The sequence below is a fragment of the Myotis myotis genome, unplaced genomic scaffold (genome assembly GCF_014108235.1).
Source record: "Myotis myotis isolate mMyoMyo1 unplaced genomic scaffold, mMyoMyo1.p scaffold_m19_p_3, whole genome shotgun sequence".
Lineage (NCBI taxonomy): Eukaryota > Metazoa > Chordata > Mammalia > Chiroptera > Vespertilionidae > Myotis > Myotis myotis.
The window spans coordinates 91376262-91403490 of record NW_023416335.1 but is presented as its reverse complement, the minus strand read 5'-3'; the positions used below and the strand labels follow the sequence as shown (position 1 = coordinate 91403490).

At 38.9% G+C, this 27229-nt stretch overlaps 1 protein-coding gene across 2 annotated transcripts in view; it reads left to right on the top strand.

Annotated features, from left to right (window-relative positions):
- COG6 (component of oligomeric golgi complex 6) overlaps positions 1–27229 on the top strand; it is a 113792-nt gene that overhangs the window by 18788 nt on the left and 67775 nt on the right. For both annotated transcript variants that reach the window (XM_036299177.1, XM_036299176.1), the window contains exons 5-12: positions 6208–6319; positions 9707–9789; positions 10134–10204; positions 13144–13237; positions 19256–19384; positions 19463–19554; positions 21022–21086; positions 22171–22262. In XM_036299177.1, coding sequence (XP_036155070.1) covers positions 6208–6319; positions 9707–9789; positions 10134–10204; positions 13144–13237; positions 19256–19384; positions 19463–19554; positions 21022–21086; positions 22171–22262 — 738 coding nt within the window. The remainder of the gene's footprint in view (positions 1–6207; positions 6320–9706; positions 9790–10133; positions 10205–13143; positions 13238–19255; positions 19385–19462; positions 19555–21021; positions 21087–22170; positions 22263–27229) is intronic.

The following is a 27229-nucleotide window of genomic DNA, read 5'->3' as shown; positions in this document are numbered from 1 at the left end:
TCCTTTTTTTCTTTTTTTCTTTTTTTCTTTTTTATTCTGGGCCAGCTTTAGCTCTGAGGCTTGGCTCCAGCTCTTAGGCCTCTGCTGCTAAAAGCAGGTATCTGGTTTATTTGGGTTCTATAATCGAAACACTGTTTCACCTCCAGCTCTGAGATCCCGGCTGGCTGAAAGCAGATTTCTGGGGTTTTGTTTAGCTTCTATATTTGTAACAGTGTTTCAAACTGCAAGCTCAGAGGCCGGTAGCAGCAGGTGGGAAACGTTGGAGTCCTCCGTCACTGAAGCAAGCAAGCCTCATGTTCGCTTCAAGCTGCCTGGCTGCTGGCCGCCATCTTGGCTGGCTGTTAATTTGCATATCTCCCTGATTAGCCAATGAAGGGTAGCGGATGTACGGCTAATTACCATGTTTCTCTTTTATTAGATAGGATATGGGATTCTGATTAATGTCTACAGGAAGAAATATTAGAACATTGTTCTTCTGTTCATATTTTCTCAAAACTAAGTAAGGTTATGATCATTATTTTAGTAAGCCTATCAGAGTGTTTTTGTTTTGGCCTGGTATACTTTTAGAAAATGAAAATTTGTGACATTCTAGTATGCCAAGAGCTACAGAAATGTTTTACCAAGTGGATTTTGTGTGAATGTATCTAAGGAAGATTACATAGCAGAAATTATGATAACAAATTCCTGTGAGCTGTCAGAGAGGTGTTTTTTCCCCATTTTTAAATAAATTTTTAAATTTCTTTTTTACATGAAACTTTGTTAAATAATTAGCTTTAGAAATAGAAATTTAGTGGGCTTATTTGGATAACATATTATCCTCATTCAGACAGTAAATGTATACAGGATATGAATATTTTTCTAACTGGTTTTGAAAAAGTTCAGTCATTGTGATAGCTGATGCTCTGACAGGTAAAGTTCAATGTAGAATTGTCTTCATAGAACTGCACCTTAACATTTCCCCGTAATATTTAGATCATTGATGGTCCAGAAAGACTAAATTTACATGATCATACTTCCATCTTTTTTAATACAATTGAAATAATTATTTATTATATGAATTATTTCTTGTAAAAGCCCACCCGCCATTTCTCTCTGAACTGAAAAAAAATCTCCAGTGAATGTTTGTTTCTTTTTGAGGTATACTATATTAACATGGAAAGAATGTAGGCTTTGAGGACAAAAATCTGAGTTCTAATCTAAATCTCACTAGATTTTTTATTTTGTACAAGTTATTTTTTAATCTCCCATGGCCTCAGTTTCTACCTCTGATAAAAGAGAATAATGTGTGTGTGATGATTAACTAATTTATATAGGTGTAGAACACTCCTGACATATATCAGGATACTGTACTCCTCCATCCCCCTCCTCTTTTCTTAGATAAAGAAACCTGTTTAGCATAGCTTATTTCTAATAGGCTGTGGTGGCTAGCAAGCTTAGGCTCTTTTGTGCTTAATTGCAGTTGCTTTACTCAGCTATGTTATTTGCCTTTTCATTCTATCTGAATATTTCTTATTTTATTTTTTAGTAGTTTTTTTTTTGTTGTTGTTGTTTTTAATCCTCACCTGAGGATGTTTTTTCATTGATTTCTAGAGGAAGTGGAAGGGAGGGAGACGGGGGGGGGGGAGGGGAGAAGGGGGAGTGGAGGAACATATGTGGTAAAATTAAAGAGTAGTATGATTTTATTATTAGAATTTATTCCATCACTATTTTAAAAGTTGTGACCTGGAGATCCAAACCCTTGCTTTAGCATTGTGGTCATTGTTAAGTATATTTTTGGGCCAAAACTTTTGCAGATTTAGAACCTATGGTTCAAAGTATTTATTTTAAAAGTCAACCGTGTTATTGGGAATTAACTTTCATGTTGTATCATGAAGATAAGTAATACTTAGGGGATGGGGGGACGGGAAGAGATTAAACAAAAATTTTATATGCATATATGCATTACCTATGGACACAGAAAATAGGGTGGTGAAGGCCTGGAGCGGGGCAGGAACCGGGTGGAGGGGGGCAATGGGGGCAAAAAGAGGGACATATGTAATAATCTCAACAATAAAGACTAAAAATAAATAAATAAAAATGCCATTGCTTTCTCACACCATGTAATTTTAAAAAATAAATGCACAGTATTAGAGACAATGTTAAACATTGAATTTGTATAAATATCAAATATATTTTTCAAATTTTTGGTAGAAATTTTAATAACCTTTTCTTCATAACTTTTAATATAAAAATGTATACTTGAAATGTGTACTATCAATTGCTGATCAAGACATTTTAAGAATGAGCTCTTTGAATTCTTGATTGTAATCATCAAAGAAAACTTTGTTCACACAAGTAAATGAAAAAAAGTATAAATGTTTTTATAATCATTTTAAAGTTTACAAAAGTTGAAGACTAATAATTCTGTCTTTTCTTTAAATGGCAAATGTAATGTTCAAATTCTTGTGATAATATAAATAAATGAATTTTGAAACCAAAAAAAAAAAAGGTAATACTTGATTTGGTAAAAATAAAATCTATGCTAATAAAAGGTAATATGCTAATGAGACTGGATGTCTTCTGAACATCCTTCCTGACAAAGCCAGGGGTGTGGCTGACCTGCAAACAGCCCTGGCCCCTTTCCCAGGCCGGCCCTGCCCCCCAGCAGGGACCCCCACCCTGATCGCAGGCGTGGTCGGCCTGCAAACCACTGGAGGCCCCTTGCCCAGGCCACCCCATCCTAGCAGGGACCCCCACCCAGATTGGGGGTGGGGATGGCCTGCAAACCCCGTGGCCCCTGCCCCAGCAGCCCCATCCCCCAGCAGGGACCCCCCCACACCGATCCGGGGCCCCCTTCAGGGCAGGCCAGCCAGCCCCCACCCGTGCATCAGGCCTCTATCCTATATAATAAAAGGGTAATATGCAAATTGACCCTAATGACAGAATGACCAGAACGACCACTGGACCAGTCACTGTGAGGTGCACTGACCACCTCTTGGTTCCTTTCCCCAGCCAGCAGGCTCCAATCGCCTGAAGGCCACCCATTGCAGGGGCAGGGCTGGCAAGCGGGTGGGAACAGCCCACCTCTTGGTCTCTTCCTCCGGCCGTCAGGCACCAATCACCCGATGGCAAGCGGGGAACCGGGGGTGGGTGGCAGCGGGGGTCGGGGCCGGCTGCAGGCAGCTGGGGAAGATGGCCCTGATTGCAGACCGGGCCTGGGGACCGTACCTGCACAAGAATTTTGTGCTCCGGGCCTCTAGTGAAACTATAAAAAGATTAATTTTCTTTGTGCCTAACAAAGACTCTAAAGATTCAAAAGAAGCTCCAAAAATGTTTTAGTTGAAATAGTTCATTTGTATGGTCTTAAAGAATTTTATGAAGTTTTATAATTACTTTAATCCATGATAATGATTGGAGCTTTATCTAAGCATATTAAACAGCTACAGGTGGCATTGCAAGTCTCCAGATAGTGGTTCTCAACCTTTCTAATGCGGTGACCCTTTAATACAGTTCCTCATGTTGTGGTGACCCCCAATTTCATTGTTACAAATTGAACATAATTAAAGCATAGTGATTAATCACAAAAACAATATGTAATTATATATGTGTTTTCCGATGGTCTTAGGCGACCCCTGTGAAAGGGTCGTTCGACCCCCAAAGGGGTCGCGACCCACAGGTTGAGAACCGCTGCTCCAGAGGCTAAAGCCCCCACTGGAACCTATGAGTACTACTACTACCTGCCCCAGTGGGGTCTGTGTCTTTCCACTGCCTATCGCCAATGGAATGTGCCCCTGCTTCCTGGCTACCCCTACCCACCACCCCCACCTGAGTTCTATCTAAGACCTCCCATAATGGACAGGGCCAGGGGATATGTGCAGCTCCCACCACCACCCTACCCTGGGCTCAGGGAACCACAGGTCAGCAGCCCTGATGTCCTCTCCACTCCTGCAGCCGAGTCAAGGCTGCAGAAGCAGCTGCTAGTGCCTATTACAACCTGGGCAACCCACACAAACTCTATATGCCCACAAACCAGCCCCTACCCCCCCCCCCCCCCATTACCCCTCTTCTGGAAGATAAAAAAATCCAGTAGACCCCTCACCTTCTGCCTCCTGCCTCTCATCCTCATTCCTTTCCCTCCCCTAGGGGCCAAATCTGGAGTGAAGGGTGAAGGGTGATGGGGGTGGGGGTAGGGGTGAGGGGCTTGTTCTTCCCTGTCTGATTGCAAAACACCAGGAACTGGCTTTAACAGAAGGGAGGGGATGCTTGCCTGCAGCTTCCCGCACTAGCCCAGAACTGACAATTGCTCAGCGCCCTTCCTTCTCAGAATCTCTGGGGCTCTCTGTGGGGTCTCAGCGCCTCTCTGAGTTCCTGCCCTGTTCTAGTAGCTTCTCCCCAAGGGGAGACTCTCTGGCCACCTCCGCCTCCGCATTCCAGCTCCCTCATTTTTTAGCCACTTTATCTTCAGCCTCAGGTCCTCTGGAGAACCCTGCCAGCCCTGATCACATTCTCTGCACTTGCACTCTGGGCTGTGACTAGCCATGGAGGCCATATTCCACAGGACTGTCAGCCCACATTCCCTTGCCAGCTAGCCTCCTGCCCCAGTCACACCTGCCTTCTCTGCCCTGACCTTGGTCATTCTGTTGCCACCACAGTGTGACTTTTGGAGCTTTAACATGAGCTTCCAGGGGCTGGGTGGCATCAGGAACAGGCCTCTGAGGCGCAAGGAGGTGAACCTTCTGCTTCCTGCTAGTGTTTCTGGAATTTGTTTCCCATTGCCTTCTCTCTTTCCCCTCTCGAAGGGGCTTCTGGAATTGGAGAAGCGTGTCTGCCCAGCATGCCATTTGGGATGTGCTGGGTGGGCTGGAACAAATGCCCCTGACCCCTGGGACCTAACAGGGGTATGTGCTGACCACAACCTCTGGCAGCCCCGTAGCCTGCTCTCTTCCTTTAAGCTTCATGCCTGGTTGGCGATGTGCCCCTGGATGCACTCAAATGTGCTCTTATTTGCTCTTGGACTGCCATGAAGTGAGGAGATGGTTAAAGAGAATTCCCTATTTATTTGACCAAAAAATCCAGTTAATATATTAATGTGAAATACAAAATCTTTTAAAAAAATATTAAAACCTGTTAAGGTAAATTTTCATAATCAATAATATGATGATTAAGGACACATGCCATTTAAATCTATGTCTTTAATAAGGTGATTTATGTTATCATTTGCTATAAATAGAACATTACTGCCACCTGGAAGAATTTTCCTTTTTAACTTTTAATGTTACTCAGCAGGAGTATTTGACTTTGTGAATTTAAAACCTCACAACCGAAGAGTACAAACCAAAGATGATAGATACATTGGACTATCTATACAAATAGTGTTAATACCTATCTTTGTTCATTTTGGGGGGGTATTATTAGATTATAGAATATTACTGCCTTGTGAATACTACTAAAGAAGCACTTAGAATTTTATTTATATATCTTCAAAGCTAAGATACAGAAGCCAGGAATGTTGAGGTTCTGCTCAGGTAGTTTGTATTCCTAACTTGCCTTTTGATGGTCACTCTGCATAGTCCTTCAGGTCCTGGCAAGTTGCATTCCAGACTAGAGTTGGCCTTTTCCTAATTTTCAACTAGTCTAAATAGGTTGCAATCAGTTAATATATTTTAAAAGACTTTTTTATTACCATAGTGTACAGAAAAAGCCAGGAAGGCAAAAGTGAGAAGTGACTATAGGTTTATAAGGAAATTAGTAAATGAGTTTTGGAGTTCTAGCTCTAACTGAAAATTAAAAAACAAAAAAACAATATACCTGATTTTTGGTTGCTGTGTACTTCATGTGAAAACTTCAAAGCTTAGGAATTTTGATACTGAGAAGAAAATAGTTGAACATGGGCATATTTTTCTCCTGTAAGATAACCTTACTATTATAATGTGAACTATTTAAGTACTTGTAGGGACCATATGTGAACTTTTTTCTTCTTTTTTTATAATTGTTAACTCCTTTTACTATTTGCAAGTATCTGAGGTAGAATGATATCAGCTAATTTTATCACCTACATACCTGATGAGCTTCCAGTATTTGAGGTAGAAATTATACTTTTAGAGATGTTGAGAATCTTTCACACCTTTATTTTAAAAGGTTAGTATGTTAGACATAATTTGTTTTAAAGCTATGCAAATGCACAATGTATTTGATTTTTATTATGTTTTTGTTTTTTTGTTACTACAGTCAAAGATTAGAAATAAGAGCACAAGTTGCTGATGCTTTCTTATCCAAGTTCCAACTAACTTCTGATGAAATGAGTGTTCTCCGAGGTACAAGAGAAGGACCTATTACTGAGGTATCTTGCTTTTGTTATATTCATTTAAAGTATTGCAGTTACAGATGTCATTTTCAAGGCTTTATTTTTTCATTTAAACATGTTTGATTTGAAAATATTTTTAAATTTGGAAATTAAGATGCATATTTTAAATTGTTTTATTTTTTTTCAAAGCAATACATGCTCTTTTTAAAGGGCACAAGGCTTATAAAGAAAAGCTACATCACCTCTTCCACTCCTCCTTATCTCTAAGTCTTTTGTCAACCATTTCAAACCTGTTAATTGCTGCTTTTGTAAATTCTATATTCTAGAGCTATTATTAAAAAGAATTTGCTTTTAATGTAGTGGGGATGGAAAGGCAGTAAGTTATCCAATCAAAAACATTTAAAGATTACTATTAGTTATGTGTACTAAATTTAGTGTCTGTTATTCCGGGAATGGGGGTGTACAGGATATTAGATCAATTATAAAGAATAAACTATATGTTCTTTCATTTAACAAATATGTTTTTTTAATTATCTCTGTTAACTATTATTTATTGATTTCCTAACATGAAATATGAGGATTTAGCCTCTTCCCCTCAGCCACACCCCCCCATACACGCGCGCGCGCGCACACACACACACACACACACACACACACTCTCTTTCCTTTGTACCTCACAGTACAGTAGCATGGCATTTTCCGTTTTCATTTCAATGACATTACAGTGATTACATATTCTTCATTTTACATTTTTTTGTCTTTTCTAGATTTGGAAATTCCTTATTTTTTCATCTAATTAATTTTTTAACCTATGCCATTCTTTTCAAACTGAAATCCTATCTAATAAAAGAGAAACATAGTAATTAGCCATACATCTGCTACCCTTCCCATTGGCTAATCAAGGCGATATGCAAATTAACTGCCAGCAAAGATGGCGGCCAGCAGCCAGGCAGCTTGAAGCGAACATGAGGCTTGCTTGCTTCAGTGACGGAGGACTCCAACGTTTCCCACCTGCTGCTGCCAGCCTCTGAGCTTGCAGTTTGAAACATTGTTACAAATATAGAAGCTAAACAAAACCCCAGAAACCTGCTTAGAGCCAGCCGGGATCTCAGAGCTGGAGGTGAAACAGTGTTTCGATTATAGAACCCAAATAAACCAGATACCTGCTTTCAGCAGCGGAGGCCTAAGAGCTGGAGCCAAGCCTCAGAGCTAAAGCTGGCCCAGAATAAAAAAGAAAAAAAGAAAAAAAGGAGCAGTTGGGAGCTTCAGTCACCCGCCAGCCTGAAAACAGCCCTCAGCCCCTCACCCAGACCGGCTAGGCACCCCAGTGGGGACCCCCACCCTGAAGGGTGTGTGACCAGCTGCAAACAGCCATCATCCCCTCACCCAGGCTGGCCAGGCACCCCAGTGGGCACCCTCACCCTGATCCAGGATACCTTCAGGGCAAACCAGCCGGCCCCCAACCGTGCACCAGGCCTCTATCCTATATAGTAAAAGGGTAATATGCCTCCCAGCACTGGGATCAGTGGAGCCGCGAGGCCTCCCGACCCCGGGATCAGCGTGACGGGGCAGCGCCCAAACCCCCTGATCGCCCTGCGGCTCTGTGTGTGACCAGGGCCGGGGCCACAACCTCCCTATCGCCCAGCTCTGTTCGTGACAGGGGAAGGCGCCCCAACCCCCTGATCAGCCCTGCTCTGTGTGTGACAGGGGGGAGCTCCCCAAACCCCTGATCACCCTGTGGCTCTGTGTGACAGGGTGTGGCGCCCCAACCCCCTGATTGGCCCTGCTGTGTGTGTGACAGGGTGTGGCGCCCCAGCCCCCCCCCCCCCCCCCACGGGCCCTGCTCAGTGTGTGACGGGGTAGAACCATAACCTCCCCATCGGCCGTGCCCTGAGTGTGACAGGGTGCGGTGCCCCAACCCCCTGATCCGCCCTGCTCTGTGTGTGACGGGACGGTGCCCCAACTCCCCTATCGGCCCTGCCCTGAGTGTTGCAATGGCGGTGCCCCAACCCCCTGATCGGCCCTGCTCTCTATGTGACAGAGGTGGCGCCCCAACCTCCTGATCGGCCCTGCTCTGTGCGTGACAGGGGGTGGCGCTGCAACCTCCCCATCGATCCTGCCTTGAGTGTAACAGGGGGCGGTGCCCCAACCCCCCAATCAGCCCTACCCTGAGTGTGACTGAGGGTGGCATCACAACCTCCCAATCTGCCCTGCTCTGTGCATGACAGGGGGTGGCGCCCCAACTCCCCAATCAGCCCTGCTCTGAGCCCGACCAGGGGCTGCACCTAGGGATTGGGCCTGCCCTCTGCCACCCGGGAGCAGGCCTAAGCCAGTAGGTCGTTATCTCTTGAGGGGTCCCAGACTAGGAGAGGGCACAGGCCGGGCTGAGGGACCCACCCCTCCCTCCTGAGTGCACAAATTTTTGTGCACCGGGCCTCTAGTAGAATTATAAAACCTCTCAAAATGCTAAACAACAGAGAAACATTTTCTTTCCTTTTTTTTTTTTTTTTACTTCAAAACATTCAGTTTTTCCAGAAAGGAATTTTTCATTCTCCTAACTGGGAGGAACTACAAATGTACACTTGCTGTCATTATTCTGTGGTCTGAGGGCAGGAAGAGTTCTTAAAGTGCAGGTGGAGTCTCATGGAATGGCTCTGATAGATGTCACTGTTATCTTACAGTCCAGGCTGGAATGTGAGCAGTTATCTGTGGGTAGGGACATTACTTATTAGCCCTTGTAGTTTGAGGAACTTTGCACATTTTAAATATTTGACATCTCACCTTTTCTCTTCTTGGGAGAAATAATAAACTGTATTAGAGGGGATGTTTTTTATTTAAATTGAGTTCATCAAAGAAAAGTAACACATTTATTATTTTCATGTTTAGAACACTGTTTGCTTTTGTAAACTAAGGCTCCAATATGTTTTTCTAAAATAAAAATACCTTGGAGTTCAGTATCTGTCAGCTTTTAATATTTAATGAGCATCTTTTATACATCTAACTTTGCAGTCTACTCTTAGATGTGGGGGCAAGAATGGGTATATAAAAGATATATAAAATATCATGTTTAATGATAAGAAAGCCATGCTTAACTAAGTCATAAGATGTGCACTCCATAGCACATTTTTCTTTGTGATAATCTTTAGGTTTGCATTTCTCTTCATTAGACTATACACTTCCTCTTAATAAATTTTTCATTGATGGCAGCAGACAATTGGCATATAGTAGACATTGAATTAGTGTATGTTTTGAAATTTGAATAAATATATTACACTTTACATAAAAATTTAGAGAAAGTTGAGATCAGTATAGAAAGCATCAGACTAGGGAAAGTATTTGTTTTTCCTTTGTAGTAATATTTCAGAGTAATGTAATTTTACCTGAAAACATGGACATTTTAAGATTGCATTTTTAATTTTAAAGGGTTTTTTCAAGGGATTGGGAAGAGTAAAACAGATTCATAATGATGTCAAAGTTCTCTTGCGTACAAACCAACAAACAGCAGGGTGAGTAACCTTTTCAGTTCATAATTGTATTGCCTCTTATATTTCCAAAATTAAAAAAAGTCTAGGTTCTTTTTGAAAAAGTTTAATCTCTATGTGTCTTTGGGTAAGGAGGGAGTTATATCCTGATGTGCTTAGAGTAAAACAGCAATTGGGTAGCAAAGTGATGGTAATAAAATTTGACATTTGTTTAACTATAAAAAATTGAAAATCATTCCATAAAATGATAAAAAACTAACATGATGTAACCAAATCATTCTGTAATTAAACAATATTTAGGTGCTTAGATGTAGCTGTTGGCTAAAAGTTTAAATTGTAATGCATTTTTTATTTTTATTTTTTTTTAGTTTAGAAATTATGGAACAGATGGCCTTGCTTCAAGAAACAGCTTATGAAAGACTTTATCGATGGGCTCAAAGTAAGTGATTTCTTTCATGTGGTCTGGATTTGTGAATATCAGTGTTACAATATTTTTTATCTCACTTGGTCATTATTTGATATATTTTTATTTTAGTTATCAAAAAGTACTTTTAAAAAGAAAACAAACTTTACATGTGAACATATTTTCTTTATATTTGTATTATGAACACTTAACATCAGTCAAGCAATATGTTGATTAAGGATGGAAATTAAAAAATAAAGTCAACATTTCTAGATTATTTTATCTAATTAGATTATTCTATCTAATCTAGATTACTTTATCTGATCTAGATTAGATTATTTTGTTTTTATTTGTGTAATATATTTTTATTGATTTCAGACAGGAAAGAAGAGAGAGGGAAAGATAGAAACATTAATGATGAGAGAGAATCATTGATCGGCTGCCTCCTGCACACCCCCCACTGGGGATGGAGCCTGCAACTAGGCATATGCCCTGACTGGAAATTGAACCCTGACCTCCAGGTTTATAGGTCAATGATCAACTACTGAGCCATGGTGGCCGGGCTAGATTAGATTATTTAATTTCTTTTTTTAAAAATTATTATTTTTTAAAATCTTTATTGTTGAAAGTATTACATATGTCTCCTTTTTACCCCCATTGACCTCTTCCAGCCCACCTCTGCCCCCGGCCCCAGGCCTTCACCATCCTATTGTCTGTGTCCATGGGTTATGCATATAGATACAAGTTCTTTGGTTGATCTCTTCCCACCCTCTCAACTTCCCCCGACTTTCCTCTGAGATTCTGCCATCTCGATTAGACATTTCTTGTTATTTACATAACTTTATTATAAATAGTGAATAATATTGCATTTCTGCTGTAACAAATTGCCAGAAGCTAATGGTTTAAACCAATACAAATTTATTTGCTAGTAGTTCCACAGGTCAGGAATCATATATGGTTCTCACCACACTAAAATTAAACTGTTGCCCTAGCCGGTTTGGCTCAGTGGATAGTGTTGGCCTGCAGACTGAAGGGTCCTGGGTTCAATTCCGGTCAAGGGCATGTACCTTGGTTGCAGGCACATCTCCAGTAGTGGGTGTGCAGGAGGCAGCTGATCGATGTTTCTAACTCTCTGTCCCTCTCCCTTCCTCTCTGTAAAAATTCAATAAAATATATTAAAAAAATAAAAAATAAAAATAAATAAATAAAATTAAATTGTTGGCAGGGTTCTATTCATTTCTGGAGGCTCTGAGGAATAATCTGTTTCCTCACTTATTCAGTTTGTTGGCATAATTTAGTTCCTTGAGTCTGTAAGACTGAGGTTTTAGTTCCCTTGATGGCTGTCACTGAGGGTTTTTCCCAGTTTTTAGAGGCTGTTTGCATTCTTTGGCTTATGGCCTCCTCCTCCATCTTTAAAGCTAGCAGCGGAGGATGGAGTTACTCTCTTGCTTGAATATCTCCTGACTCTTCTATCTATATCTCTACTTCTTCTACCAGCCTCTTCCACTTTTAGGTCCTATGTGATTACCTTGGACCCACTAAGGAAATCTGGGGAAATTGCCCTTTTTTAAGGTGTATCACCTTAATTCCATCTGCAGAGTGTCTTTGCTATGTAAGGTAAACTATCACAAGTTCCAGGGATTAGGGATCTTTGGAGGACCATTATTTTGCCTACCACAAATGGTTTATTTTCTTTAGTTTTGTTTAAAAATGTTTCAATAAGTTCTCAAAATTTCCTATTAAAACCAAAGAAGATAGTTAAGAGCAAGAATGGAATAGGAGAACAGAAATTTTAATAGGTGTTACCAACTGACTATTGAAGCAGATGGGATTAAATCTCGTTAACTGGTAACACCTGTACTGTACTGTGAAAATCTGGTTCAGATGATTTATCTGGTTCAGATGATTTACTCCAAAATGTGTTTCTTTTTCTGCCTTTCATTTTTGCACTGTTTGCTCCTACTTTGAGTCTTGTCTCTTTCTCTCTTTATATACAAGTCCTACCTCAGTCTTCAAAGCTGAGTTTAGGTTTTACATCTTTCTGGAACTCTCCATGGCTACATTTAATCACAGTGACTTTTTCCCATTTCTGAACACTGTTGGGAAATATTTATTTGGCATTTAATAATTTACTACTTATTATTACTTTTTGTATATGTATATTTTTGCTCTCTAGTTTAGATTTCTTTTTCAAAGGCCTCAAATTTCTTTGTGCTCTCATGACATCTAACATAGTGGTTCCAAACTGTGGGCCTTTGGCTCCTAGGAACTTTAAGATATCTCTATTTTCATACATGCATATGTATGAAATATATATGGGTGCTAAAAATACAATGCTAGTGTGAGGTCTTCATATCTTAAAGGTTGGTATTTCTGAAACAAGTTTGAAGTTCTTTAAACATAGTGGACTCTTAATAGGTATTTAATGATAATATTAGAATATTAAAATAAAGAAAATTTGGTGTAGGGATTTTTAAAACTTTAAAGTCTAAACTTTTAAAATGATACTCTTATTACTATACATTATCCATTTAAACATTTTAAGTATATGCTTAAAGATTACTCCCAAGGGAAGGAACTTTGTAATATATATGTATATATATTGTGTGTGTGTGTGTCTGTGTGTATATTTTTAATACTCTTCCCCTCTTGCCTTGAACATTACTGTGTTATTCACTGAATATTTTTTCATTGATGCTTATTTTAGAAATATAGTTTTTTAAAATAATAATAAAATGTAAGTTTGGGGTGTACCAGGTAGCATATGTGGTCATTTAAAGTTATATAAATACTTAAGCTTAAATTTTTAGTTTGGTTGACAGCATAAACCAGTTCTTGATAGACATATTCTCTAGGTTTTCCCAAGCATTTTAAAAATGCAATATTTGCTATAGAATTTAGACTATGATTGTACAACAGACATAATAAGACCTAACTTTAATTTAACAGAGGTTCTAATGTTAATTATTTTTCAGGTGAATGCAGAACATTGACACAAGAATCATGTGACATATCTCCAGTGTTAACTCAGGCAATGGAAGCCCTGCAGGATAGACCTGTCTTATATAAGTAAGTGACTTTTTCCTAATTAAAAAAGAAAAGCCCTACGTTTATTTTTATAATGCACCTTAACTTTTGGTATTATTAAATACAGTAGTTTGAGTGATACTTGTAATAACTTAGAATGATATTTTCATCCCATATTAATTCTATATCAATGCTTAGCATCGGTTCATTTGCATATTATATGCTAAAGAATGAAAAATGGAGGGGAAAACTCAGGTGTTCCTGTATCTAGACTATCTCTTATATTTATGTAGAGGCTAAGGGGCTTTTCCCCATTCTGTCATCTTATTAACTACCTTGGAATTGTGACTAAGACTCCTGTAGCAACACTATCTTGGAGAGAAAGAGGTCAAATAGAAGACCGAGAAATGAAAAAAGGGTCCAGGTCTTTGATCCTGTAAGTTATGCCAGCCAAGAGATAAGTGATAATGTATAGAAAAGAACTTATGCATTATTAACTTGTTTACATATTTTTTATTAATCTTCATTTTAATTTTATGATTTTATTTCTCATCCTATATAATAAAACTCTACTATGCAAATTGACTGAACAATGGAACAACCGGCAGAATGACTGGTCACTATGACATGCACTGACCATCAGGGGGCAGATGCTCAACGCAGGAGCTGCCCCCTGGTGGTCAGTGTGCTCCTACAGGGGGAGCACCACTCAGCCAGAAGCTGGGCTCATGAATGACGAGCGCAGTGGTAGTGGCGGGAGCCTCTCCCCACTCTGCTGTAGGTGGGCGGTAAGGAGCAAGGGGTCCTGGACTGTGAGAGTCCCAGACAGGTGGACATCCCCCAAGGGGTCCTGGATTGCGAGAGGGCACAGGCTGGGCTGAGGGGACCGCCCCCCCCCCCCCCGCAAGTGCACGAATTTCATGCACTGGGCCTCTAGTCTACACTAATAAAAGAGAAAAATGGTAATTGGCGTACGACGCTACCCTTTTCATTGGCTAATCAGGGCTATATGCAAATTAACTGCCAACAAGATGGCGGTTAATTTGCATATGTAGGCACAATGCAGGGAGGCGAAAGGGAAAGCAGGAAGAAGCCCCCTGCCACTGACAGTGATCGGAAACCCAGGGGGGAGCTAAGAGCTGGGGGCCAGGGCAAAGGCGGCCCTTGGCCCCCAGCCATGATCAGAGAATCAGGCGCCTTTGCCGCCCTGGCCAGTGATAGCAGGAAGTAGGGGTGGAGCCAGCGATGGGAGCTGGGCACGGTCGAAGCTGGCAGTCCCAGGAGCTAGGGGTCCCTTGCCTGAGCCTAAAGCGGAACCCACGATCTCGGGACCGCTGCAGCTGCGGGTCCCCGCTGCCCGAGCTGGACGCCTCAGCCAGAGGTGTCCTGCAGAGGCAGGGGCAGAGCCCGCGTGATCGCGGCGCCCCCCGCTGCCACTGCAGGTCCCCGCTGCCCGGGCCGGACACCTAGGCCAGAGGCGTTAGGCCTGGGCAGGGGCTGAGCCTGCAACTGCAGGGAGCTTGGGGTCCCCTGCCCAGGCCTGACACCTCTGCCGGAGGCCTCAGGCCTGGTCGTCAAGGGGCCGATCCGGTGATTGGTGATCGGAGGGTGATGGGTGTCAACGCCTGAGGGCTCCCAGTATGTGAGAGGGGGCAGGCTGGGCTGAGGGACACTCCCCCCCTCCCACACACACACCCAGTGCACAAATTTTGTGTACCGGGCCCCTAGTATAAAATAAAAGGAAATACTTTTTATTTTTAATGACTGGAATAATATGAAAAAAGGGCAACCAAGTGAGGAGTTATAATTCAGGAGACAGAAAGGAAGTGGACTTGTACATACACATTGAATCTTACTCTGAATCATGCCTTTCAGAAGCTAGTAATATTTTACAAGATTTCCCATTACTCTGCTTTCTGATTGGAACATTAGTTTGTAATAAGGTTCTAGAACACAAATGCTGGGACAGCTGTGTAAAAATATCATTCCACTCTTGTGTTAAGCAGAATTGTGTTAGAGATACAACATCAGTGAAACACTGCTCTCAATTTGCTTTAGTTTATGAAGCCAGATATAAACACATCCATTTTATGAATATACTAGTTGCTGTTCTAGAGGTCATGTTTCAAGTATTCTGTGGTAAGAGATAGGGATGAACAGTAGGGAAAGTTTCCTCTGGAAACTAGGTAAAGTAAGTTCTGAAGGTTGAATAGGCATTTTCCAGGAAGAATGGGAGCAGAGAACATCCTAGGTTGAGAGAACAGCAGCTGCCAAGATGCAGATTAAGAAAGAACATGCAACTTTGAGCAGTCATTGCAAAAGCTTGCACTGGTCATTGGGTTAGTAGTAAGAGCCGGACCATAATAGCCGTAAATCTTGTGCATGTACATATGATCAGCTAATGTTCACTATGGGTCACCAGCTCTTTAGATTATATTTACTTTGAAATTTGTTTCCTAGCTTCTTCACTTTAAGGTATTGGTGTTTGGTTATAAGTCATTTAGTACCTAAGACATTTAATGTTTGATTTTAATAAGTGTTACATTGTCCACAGATTCATGTTTGTTCACAAAGCCAACCTTTTTTAAAACAAAAATGCCGTTGTATTTGGACATTTGAAAAGGTCAACTGACTTCTATTATAAATATATTTTCACTAAATTTTGCTTTTTGATCAGCATTTGGAAAGGAGCAATCTGTTTAATGGCTTAGAAGGTGTGTGTGTTCTGAGTTACATTTTTTGAGAAGACTTTGCTTGCACCTTTATAAGCTTCTGTTTCCTTAGCTGTAAAATGAGGATAATATTAGTACCTATCTTACAGGTTCTTGGGAAGATTAAATTATATTTTTCACTTAAGGTGTTTAGCATAATACTTTGCTCATCACTAAATATTAGCTATTATTTTTATTTTGAAAAGAGATAAACTGGAAAGTTGTCAACTAAAAAGGAATGTTTTTAGGGTCTCCATGACAGCCAGGCAGAAGCTTGAAGGACAAAGAATAGAGCTATAATCAAGAGGAAAGATGATTTTTCTCTGAAGGGCACATGCCAGGGAATAGGGGGACAATAGTGCAGATGAAGCACTTGGAAGATGAGTGAGAAGGGAGGATTTTAAGACCAGTTGATTACCATAAGATGAGTGCTGAAAAAGAAAATTGGCCTTTCATTCAGTAATCATGTATCTTCAAAGTGGTGGATTCTTTAAATTTAGCACAAACTTAATGTATCATGTTAACCACCAGATGGCATTATATGAACGTTATTTAAGTAATGTACACTAGCTTTACTTTTCATTATTGTGTCTCAGATGTGTAGGTATCATGTATAAGAAAAATGTCAGTTATTGAAGTCCTTAGGGAAAGTTGCCATACTCAGTTTTTGTTAGTAATATATAACTGGAATGCTAATGCATTCTTAACTTTTGAAATTTCTTCAAAATACAGAAATTTCTTCAAAATGAAATTTATTATATGTGGAAATGAAAAAAAAAGATGTCTTCTTTTCTTTGGTAAACCTTCAGAATATAAATATAAAGAATGTAATAAGTACAGTATTGATTTTTCTTCATTCTTTCTGTATTTGTTACATTTCTTAGGAGGCTTTTATACTGTTCTTTTATCCTTTAATTTGTTATTGAACAAAATTTTTCATCTTTTAATTTGCTTTTTGACCAGAATTTTTCTTTTTCACTATAGCTAGATATTATAAAAAATGGGCATTTTAATTTTACTAGAGGCATTTTAGAATATTTACATAATTTTACATTCACCTTTGTAAATGTGCATTTTGAATTTTTGACCTTTGCTGGAAAAGAATCTGGTTTTGGTTAAAGAAGTTTTCTTCTATTTCTGGGAAGAGATGTTTCATGTCTACAGATATCATTGAAGGTTTATTGTAGCTTACATTATTCTTGCTTCAGATTATGTCTATTATTGCACTTGGATTAACATTAATATTGTTTATTGATATTTTATAGAGTTATACAGATTAGATTCCATGGTTTGTGGGATTTGATAATTCCCCCCTTCTCTTTTAAAATGCCAATAGTTTCTAATATAACTTTTGATCAGATTGTTGGGTTCTGAGGGTGAGGATTAATTTTCTATATTTAAAAAGTTGAAAGTTTTTGAATTTTGTTTTGTGATAAGTAGTCATTTGATCAAAAGTCACTTAATGTAATTGGTGATTATTTAAAAGGGGTGGAGAACGTCCGGCCCTCGAGCCGTATAAGGCCCCTGAAATCATTTGGTCTGGTCCTGCAAAGGCATTAGGGGTGAGTTAATTAAATGTTTGACCAAATATAGCAGGCTAATTTTTAAGTTGATAATTTTGTATGGTCTGCGAATGATGTTCTAACTATCCAATTGCCCTTGACAGAAAATAGGTTCCCTACCCCTGAGTTAAAAGAATGCAGTTTTTACACTAAAACATTGAGAATTTAAGAGCATGAGGAGGAAAATAGAAATTTTTGTTCTAATTTGTTTTTATAAAATAGAAAGTGAATGCAAGGCAGTTGTACAGTTTAACAAAACTGAGCTTGATATTGTTTCCATCTTGACGTATTGCTAGTATGTCATTGCAGGGAACTGCAAAATCAGTTTAACAGAATGCAAACACATACAAAGAACCATAATCTGGTTACTGCTGAATGGTCTTTTAAAAGGTTCAGATTCCTAAAAATTTATAGTTATTGATCACTTCACTACACTTTCACTTTTATTTAAAAATATTTTTTCTTCCAGCTTGTGTTAAAAAAATGTATTCTATTAAAAAATCAGTAGCATATTTAAGAAAGCAGTATAGCTGAAGGAATTAATTCTTTGGAAACCTTTGTGAAATCCTGGTAGCTTTAGTTTATATGTACAGTAATAAAATAATTCTTAATATTTAGTCTATTAGAACACTGCCTAGGCATTTATAAGTTAATGGATCTAGAATCTGCTGCCATTGGACTGTGAAAAAAAATTTGTTTTCTGTGTACTTTTAAAAAAGAAAGAACTTTCATTTGGGTGATGGATGTAAGGAATAGTGGTGATAATGGGAAACAAAGGGAGATTTTAATCAAAAAAATGGGTACTTGTGGCAACTATAATCCATCCTATAATTTCACCCCAAATTGTTTGATCTCCCATTTCAAAGTTTTCCTTCTCTAAAATTCCCTCACCTTAGAAAGTCTCTTCCCCTTTTTCAACTAGAATTGATGACATGTAAACATATGTAAAAGAAAGTTATTTGCTATGTATGCTAAGGTGATCAGTAAATTTAAGAAACATATATTTACTAGTGGAGTCAAAATAAGCTTTTAAATGTGAATAGTATGTTTTGGACAAATTTGGTGGTAGGTTGTGATAATATGTATAAAGGAGAGGTTTTTAATGTGGAAGGAAAAAGCTTGTACTAGTAGTTTGGATTGCGGAGTTGTAATTGGCCCTGAGAATTAGATAATGTGGCTTTATGTGAACAGTGGAGCATCATGTTTGGACTAGGAGGATAATGAAACTTGAATAGTCCAAGATTTCTACCTTAACCTTGATTTTTACTTTTACCTAATTCATTGCTTTTTTTGCTTTTAAAAAAATATTTTTATTGATTTTTAGAGAGAGGGGGAGAGGGAGAAAGAAACATTAATGTCAGAGTGAGACATCAATCGGGTGCCTCCTGCATGCCCCACCCCCCAGGATTGAGACTGCAACCCAGGCATGTGCCCTGACCAGGAATCAAAGTGTCAGCCCTTCAGGGCACAGGACAATGTCCAACCAGCTGAATCACATCAGCCAGGGCTTTTTTTTTTTTTTTTTTTTTTTTTTTTGTCACTGCCTCTGTGATTAATCCCAGATCCCAGCATTCTTTCTTAACAGTAGTGAAGTTGTATACTTTTAGATTGAATTTTCATTGTGATACCATGTTTCCTATATTTTCCTTGTTTAAAAACAATATTGCTTAAGAGAGTTGTGTAAAGAAGCTTTATAGATGTCTTGCTTATCTTAGAAATTGCATGAATAGTTTGATACAAACATTAGGAAGAAAACAATTATTTTTTATATTACTTGTTTCTTCTAGGTATACCTTAGATGAATTTGGAACAGCCAGAAGAAGTACAGTTGTCCGTGGATTTATTGATGCTCTTACAAGAGGGGGCCCAGGAGGTACACCTAGACCCATTGAAATGCACTCCCATGACCCTTTAAGGTATGGTAATCAGACAATATTGGAATATTTGATGGTTTTCTGAAGGGAATCTTTACTAATATTTAGTTTTTTCATTAGATATGTAGGAGATATGTTGGCTTGGCTCCATCAAGCTACTGCTTCTGAAAAAGAACACCTTGAAGCTCTCTTAAAGCATGTAACTACACAAGGTGGGCCCTCCAATTGTATTGCTAATGTCTAAATATATAAAATAACACAAGACTTCTCTGTTTCTATACTTACTGATCACTTCTTCACAGGGAGAAGCTTTTCTCACCTACAAGGTACAATAAGCATCCTAATTAAATTTCCTCTTCCTGTTTTTCTTTTTCTGCTAATAAACTTTCTTCTCTATCCCCTTTATCCTTGTCACACAACTGTTCACACCTTTATAGTGGACCCTACCATATCAAATCTGGAGTCCTCTGCTTTTCTTTTAAGGCACTGCTTTAGCATACATTATCTCAGATCTTCCATGCCACATCACTTTAAAGGCAATTTAGGTGTGAGTAAGCTGACTAAGTGACTTGGTCATTAAGCTGCTAATTCTTTGACTCCTACTAACCAACCCTTCTTTTAATTCTCATGTGAGTTTTAAAGTTTTTTGCATAATTAACTATGTACTAAATGTACTTAAAATTTTGGTTTCAATTTCAAGGAAGAAAAATTACTATTTTTGAATTGCTAAAGTCTTTTGTTCACAGAAGTTCAGATCTTTGTTTTGACTACCTGAAGTTGAATGTTATAGAGGGGGCTAATGGTTAATTAAGATATTCTGTTATTGATAGGCAGTGAAGGGAATTATTGTCACTGGAATCACTTTTGTTTTGCATAGCTTGGGCCCTTATCATTCTGGTTCAGCACATGAGCTGCACAAGAGGCCATTGTACAAATTGGTGATAAGACTTAACCTCCTCATTTTTAACTCTTTGGTATTCCAACATATTTGTTAGATAGACACAAAGTCTGAATTTTTAAAGTTGGTTTCTGTTATCCTTTAGTACCCAGTTTAAGAAAATGTATTTCTTAAAAAATGTTTCAGAAAACTTAGTATGAGAGACAGTGTTAAGACCTGAGAAGAAAATAGATTGGAGTTAGATGAAATAGGTTATTCTATGGGAATGGCTTAATTCTTCTAAGCCTCGGTTTTACCATCTGTAAAAATGAAGGTGGTTATAAGCAGTAAATGTCAAGTACCTAGTACAGAGCTTGATAAATAGTACTTAGTAAATTTTAGCTTTTCCATTAGATTGCAAGGTGTGGTTTCCATTTTTCTCACTGCCTAGAATAAGGTGGTTGGAGAACAAATGCTAATAAATCTTCACAGTGCTTCCTTCAATTAATATCTTTTACACTCTCCTTTGACTCATATATTTACTTTTTCACAAAAAAAATGTGTTCACTTTATCAATCACTAAATTAATCAATTTTTTAGTCAAATGAATTAACTAGGCTCTAAACTCAGATATTAACATAATTAATAATGGCCTACGGGATATTGAACTTAATAAAATATGATTACATTTATTTCAAATGTTTGTTGTTAGTGCCATTAGTAATATGTAGTATTTTTTCAGTTTTTTGAAAGTGAAATGTAATATGGAAAAATTTTTGAGTTATGTTATAATTAATTGTAGGTGTTGAAGAAAATATTCAAGAAGTTGTTGGGCATATCACTGAGGGGGTGTGCAGGCCTCTAAAGGTAAAACATTTTGTTTTTATGTATGTTATATGGTATCTGGTTAAATTATGCCCTTATTCTTATGAGTTTAAACACACTGATAACAGCCTGAATTAAAGCTGTAATTTTGTCAAATTAACACAGTATTGTACATAATAATGTATATTTAAAAATAATTATTGTTAATTTTCTAAGAAAGAAAATTTGAGACATTCTTAGTTTGCATATGTTGATTTATTTTTACCTATTATGTTTCCAATAGTAATTTGTCAATCCCTTGAATTGAAGTAACTAATTTCTGAACACTTAACAGATTTACTAACAACTTTTCCATTTATTTTATTGCTTCAAGTATAGTAAACTTTTGTGATAGCAATAAATAATAAATCCAAGGATAAAATAATAAGTATGTGTTATTATCAATACTATTTGTAGTACAGGAAACAGAATTTGAAGTCAAAATTAGAATTCCCACTTTGCAACTTAGTTGTGTTCACTTGTTCAAATTGTCTAACTCTTCTGCACCTTAATTTTCTCATGTTAATAAACCTGTATATAAAAATATCTACCATCAAGGGGTGTAGGGATGAACTGAGAAAACTGTAGATGAAGTATGTAGTTCTTGGCTTCTATAAGGCCTGCAATAGATGTTGTTTTTCTTTATTAAAGAGTAATTTGCAATTGTTGGTTTATTTTTCCTTGTTGACTGACTTCAGTTTACTGTATAGACACTGAAATCCAGAAGTTTCATGATTTATTCTTACCAATAATCAAACCCTGACCTCAGTGGTTAAGGTTGATGCTTAACCAATGAGCCACTTTGGCTGGGCTCATTATTCTATTGATTATTTCTGGTAGCAACTGCTTTAAGCCAAATTCTGTGGATAAGCAATTATTTTTTTGTAGAGTATATCTGTTAAAGTATTTTTGTTATTTTCCCATCCTCTATCATTTAATATTCTGAAATCCTTTATTTAGAAGGGATTTTATGATTTCTACCACAATAAAGTTTTATTATTTTTAATGCTTTCTTTAACATAATGATTAGTGAAGAAAAGTTATGCTTTTAAGAAATGTTTAATATTTTTCTCACATGTTTTAATAGGTTCGAATTGAACAAGTAATAGTCGCTGAACCTGGAGCGGTTTTATTATATAAAATTTCTAACCTCCTAAAATTTTACCATCATACAATCAGGTAAGTGGAATGGTTAAATGTGCTTGTTAAATCCTGTGATACCTCAGTTCAGTTAGAACAGTGTAAGATTTCTTTTTTTTTAATTTTCATTGTTTGTATGACTAAGTATAACTGGTAGAACTTCCACATGAATGAATGAACCATATGCATAATTATCTGTGTCATTTTTTCAGGTCTACTGTTTCCTTTTGCTTTTATTCTTCAAACAAAATTATATACATGCTTACATACATCCACAACATAGATAACATTGTAAATGCACTAGTAAAATAGATTTATAGCACCCAGAGCACTATATATTATACTCAGAATAAGGCATAATAAGTTAAATATCCTATTCTGGATGTAAATAACATAAATTTTTTTTTACCATTTAGTTTTCTATTAGTGACAAAACAAAACCATAGCTTTATCTTCTCTAAATAAAGGTACTTTAGCATCTCTAAATAAAAGCTGTTTTAGTGTCTCTAAATAAAACCTACTTTTATCTGATTAAGGACCATTTGTCTTATCCTATATAATAAAAGCCTAATATGCTAAGTGTCCGGTCGACCAGTCTGCTGTTCAACCAATCAAAGTTTAATATGCTAAGGCCGCTCAACTGCTCACTATGATGTGCACTGACCACCAAGGGGCAGACAGTCGACCGGTCCACCAGTCACTGTGGTGTGCACTGACCACCAGGGGGCAGATGCTCTGACTGGTAGGTTAGCTTGCTGCTGGGGTCCAGCCCATCAGGACTGAGTGAGATAGATTGGGCACACCCTGGAGCCCTCCCGTGGTCCCTCCCCGGCTGGCCAACCTCTCCTATCCCTCCCCGGCTCCGATCGTGCACTGGTGTGGTCCCTCAGCCTGGCCTGCACCCTCTTGCAATCTGGGACCCCTCGGGGTATGTCGGAGAGCCGGTTTCAGCCCAATTTCGCAGACCAGACTGAGGGACCCCACTGGTACACGATTTTATGCATTGGGTCTCTAGTTTAAAATATAATCTTTGACTCCAAAGTTTGCATTCATTTTAGCTTTGCATATATATATGTTGATGGTATTCACCTACACTGGAGCTTTATTATAAATGTCACCTTAAGACTATATTATATATGTTGTTATGTTAAAACACTGTCTTTTCAAACTTTATTTTTGATAGTTTCCATATTAGTTCATTAAAAATGATTTAAAAAATAATTTTTATCCAGTATGACAGTATGAGGAATAGAATGTCCATTGTTAAAATTGAAGATAATTATTATAACTAATAGTTCCTGGAGAGTGTTATGCCCAGATTTCAAGATCCCCATGAGACCACACCAGGGAGCCAGCCAAGTCTGATGCAAAAGCAGAGAGTCTTTTATTCAAACCCGGGCTTGGCTCCCCTACCCTCCTTACTGGTACAGCAGTAAGTGGCAGAGAGAGTGCTAGCCCGGTGGGAAGAGGAGTTTTATAGGGGGGTGGAGTAAGGGGAGGAGAGGGGACTGTGGGCCTTGCCGATTGGCCAGGTGCAAGTCGGTGTCTTGTTACACAGGATGTGATCATATCTATGGCACGTACTTCCCTTGATTGTCATTGGTTAGTTTAAAAAAGTCCTGGGTGTGGCTAGCAGAGGCTTGGGCTTCCAGGAAGAAGCCTTGCTGAACATATGGCTGCCCAAAGATGGAGGATACAGGGCAAGATGGAGGGCGTAGCCCTCGCCCCTTCAGAGAGGTGTAAGGATCACTAGTTTGCAAATCACCAAAAGACTATGGCAATGATATTACCTAGATTCTAATGACTGAGATTAAACATTCAAAACTTCACAGCTAAGAGATTGATTTCCTGTCCTACTGGTAGATTTTCAAATAAAACTAACCATGCAACTGATCAGAGATAGGATTTGGGTTCTCTAAAATTTTAGATATAAATTTATCACTTGCCATGACTCAAAAGCAATAAATTAATTTCAATTGTAAGGTATAGGCTTCCTAAAATAAGAGAATGATACATACTTAAGAGCTGAAAGCAGCTAACACATAGTTTATGCTGTATTATGCAACAACAGTGGTAAAATAATTAAGTTATCTATGTAGTAATGCCGATATGGAAGTGAATGAAATTTATTATTTGAAGATAATGATAACTCAATTCTAATGCAGAGAATCCTATCTAATAAAGAGGTAATATGCAAATTGACCATCACTCCAACACACAAGATGACTGCCCCCATGTGGTCAAAGATGGCTGCCGCAAGATGGCTGGCAGGGGAGGGCAGTTGAGGGCTATTAGGCCAGTAGGGGAGGGCAGTGGGGGGAACCAGCCCTGCAGAGGAGGGCAGTTGAGGGTGACCAGGCCTGCAGGGGAGGGCAGTTGGGAGGGACCAGCCCTGCAGAGGAGGGCAGTTGGGGGTGACCAGGCCTGCAGGGGAGGGCAGTTGGGAGGGACCAGCCCTGCAGAGGAGGGCAGTTGGGGGTGACCAGGCCTGCAGGGGAGATCAGTGGAGGGGACCAGGCCTGCAGGGGAGAGCTGTTAGGGGTGACCAGGCCTGAAAGGGAGGCAGTTGGGAGCGATTAGGCCTGCAGGGGAGGGCAGTTGGGGCCATCCAGGCCTGCAGGGGAGGACAGTTAGGGGTGACCAGGCCAGCAGGGGAGAGCAGTTAGAGGTGACCAGGCTAGCAAGGGAGGGAAGTTAGGGGTGACTGGTGCAGCAGGGGAGGGCAGTTGGGGGCGACTAGGCTTGCAGGGGAGGACAGTTAGGGGTGACCAGGCCTGCAGAGGAGGACAGTTAGGGGTGACCAGGCCTGCAGAGGAGGGCAGTTGGGGGCAATCGGGCTGACAGGGGAGCAGTTAGGCATTGATCAGGCTGTCAGGGGAGTGGTTAGGGGGTGATCAGGCTGGCAGGCAGAATCAGTTAGGGGCAATCAGGCAGGCAGGCAGCCAGGGATCGGGCCTAAACCGGCAGTCGGACATCCCCTGAGGGGTCTCAGATTGGAGAGTGTGCAGGCTGGGCTGAGGGACACCCCCCCGCCCCTTGCACGAATTTCGATCATCGGGCCTCTAGTGTTAAGAATAAAATAATTTGGATTCTGAATACAGTAGTAAATTTTAAGGCTTTGACAATTATAATTTTTCTACCTTTGAAGACAATAATTTTGAAGATGACAGTTAAGATATTTTGATAGTTTTACATGTACTCTTCTACTTGTACACACATTTTATCATTTAGTCAATTTGAAAAGTTGACTATAAATGTCATTCTTCTAGGTTCTAATAAAATGGCAATGAACAAAGTTTAAACTTACATTCTAATGGCAGAGACAAACAAGTATAAAATAATTTTCAGTAGTGTGAAAGGACACTAAGGAGAAATAAAGCAGGACAAAGAAAGTAGAAAGTATAAGGAGTGGCCATGAATGAGTAGGTGTATATATGTGTGACTGTTTTTGAAGGTCTTTTGGTGGAGGATATTTAAATAGAGATCTGAATAATCTAAAGGTGTTGGGATTGAAAATACCTTGGAGAAGAGTGCTCTATGTAGGTTCATACACTGGCCTTAAAGCCATGAGAAGTTTGCATTGTAGAGGAGAAGGAAGGCCAGTGGTGGGAGTGGAATGAATTAGGGGGCAATGAAATCACAGAGGTAGGCAGAGGCCAGATGATATAGGACTTTGTAGGACACGGTGAGAGTTTAGATTAAAAAAAAAAATCTTTATTGTTGAAAGTATTATGTAGGTCCTCTTTTTTCCCCCCATTAACCTCTTCCTGCCTGCTCCCATCCTTCTCCCTCCCTAAAATTTTATTGAGGATAGTGTCTATATTCATCAGAGATATTGGCCTGAAGTTCTCTTTCTTTGTCATGGCTTTATGTGGTTTTGGAATTAGGGTAATGCTGGCCTCATAGAAAGAGTTTGGAAGTGTTCCTTCTTCTTGAATTTTTTAGAATAGTTTCAATAGAGGTATTACTTCTTTGAATATTTGGTAAATTCTCCTGTGAGTCCCTCTGAACCAGGGCTTTTGTTTGCTGGGAGTTTTTTTTCATTTTATTTTATTTATTTTTATTACTGCTTCAATTTCATTAGCAGTCATTGGTATATTCAGGTTTTCTGATTCTTCCTGAATGAGTTTTGGAAGGTTGTATTTTTCTAGGAATATGTCCATTTTGTCAAACTTGTCCCATTTGTTGGAATAAAGTCTTTCATAGTATTTTATTACAATCCTTTGTTTTTTTTCTGTGGGGTTACTTGTAACTTTACCTCTTTCATTTCTGATTTTGTTTATTTGGGTCCTCTCTTTTTGTTTCTTGTTGAGCCTGGCTAGAGGACCATCAATCTTGTTTATCCTTTTGAAGAAGCAGCTCTTGGTTTTATTGATCTTTTGTATTTCTTTTTTTGGTCTCTATGTCATTTATTTCTGCTCTGATCTTTATTATTTCCTTCCTTCTGCTTGTTCTGGGCTTTTCTTGTTGCTCTCTTTCTAGTTCTTTAAGTTTCAGGGTGAGATAACTTATTACCAGTTTTTTATGAGGTAGGCCTGTAGTGCCATGAACTTCCTTCTCAGGACTGCTTTCACTGTTTCCCATAGGTTTTGGATTGTTGTGTGTTCATTTTCATTTGTTTCCAGGATGTTTTTTATTTCTTCTTTGATCTCTTTGGTAACCCACTCATTGTTTAATAGCATGCTACTTAGGCTCCATGTATTTGATTGTTTTTGAGTGTTTTTATTGCAGCTGATTTCTAATTTCATGCCATTTTTGTCTGAGAAGATGCTTGGTATGATTTCAATCTTCTTGAATTTGTAAAGACTTAGCTTGTGTCCTAACATGTGGTCTATTTTTGAAAATGTCCCATGTGTACTTGAGAATAATGTATTTTCTGTAGCTTTGGGGTGGAATGTTCTGAAGATGTTAATTATTTCCAACTGTTCTAGAGTGTCATTTAGGATTGCTGTTTCCTTGTTGATTTTTTTGTCTAGAAGATTTATCCAGTGATGTCAACGGGCTAT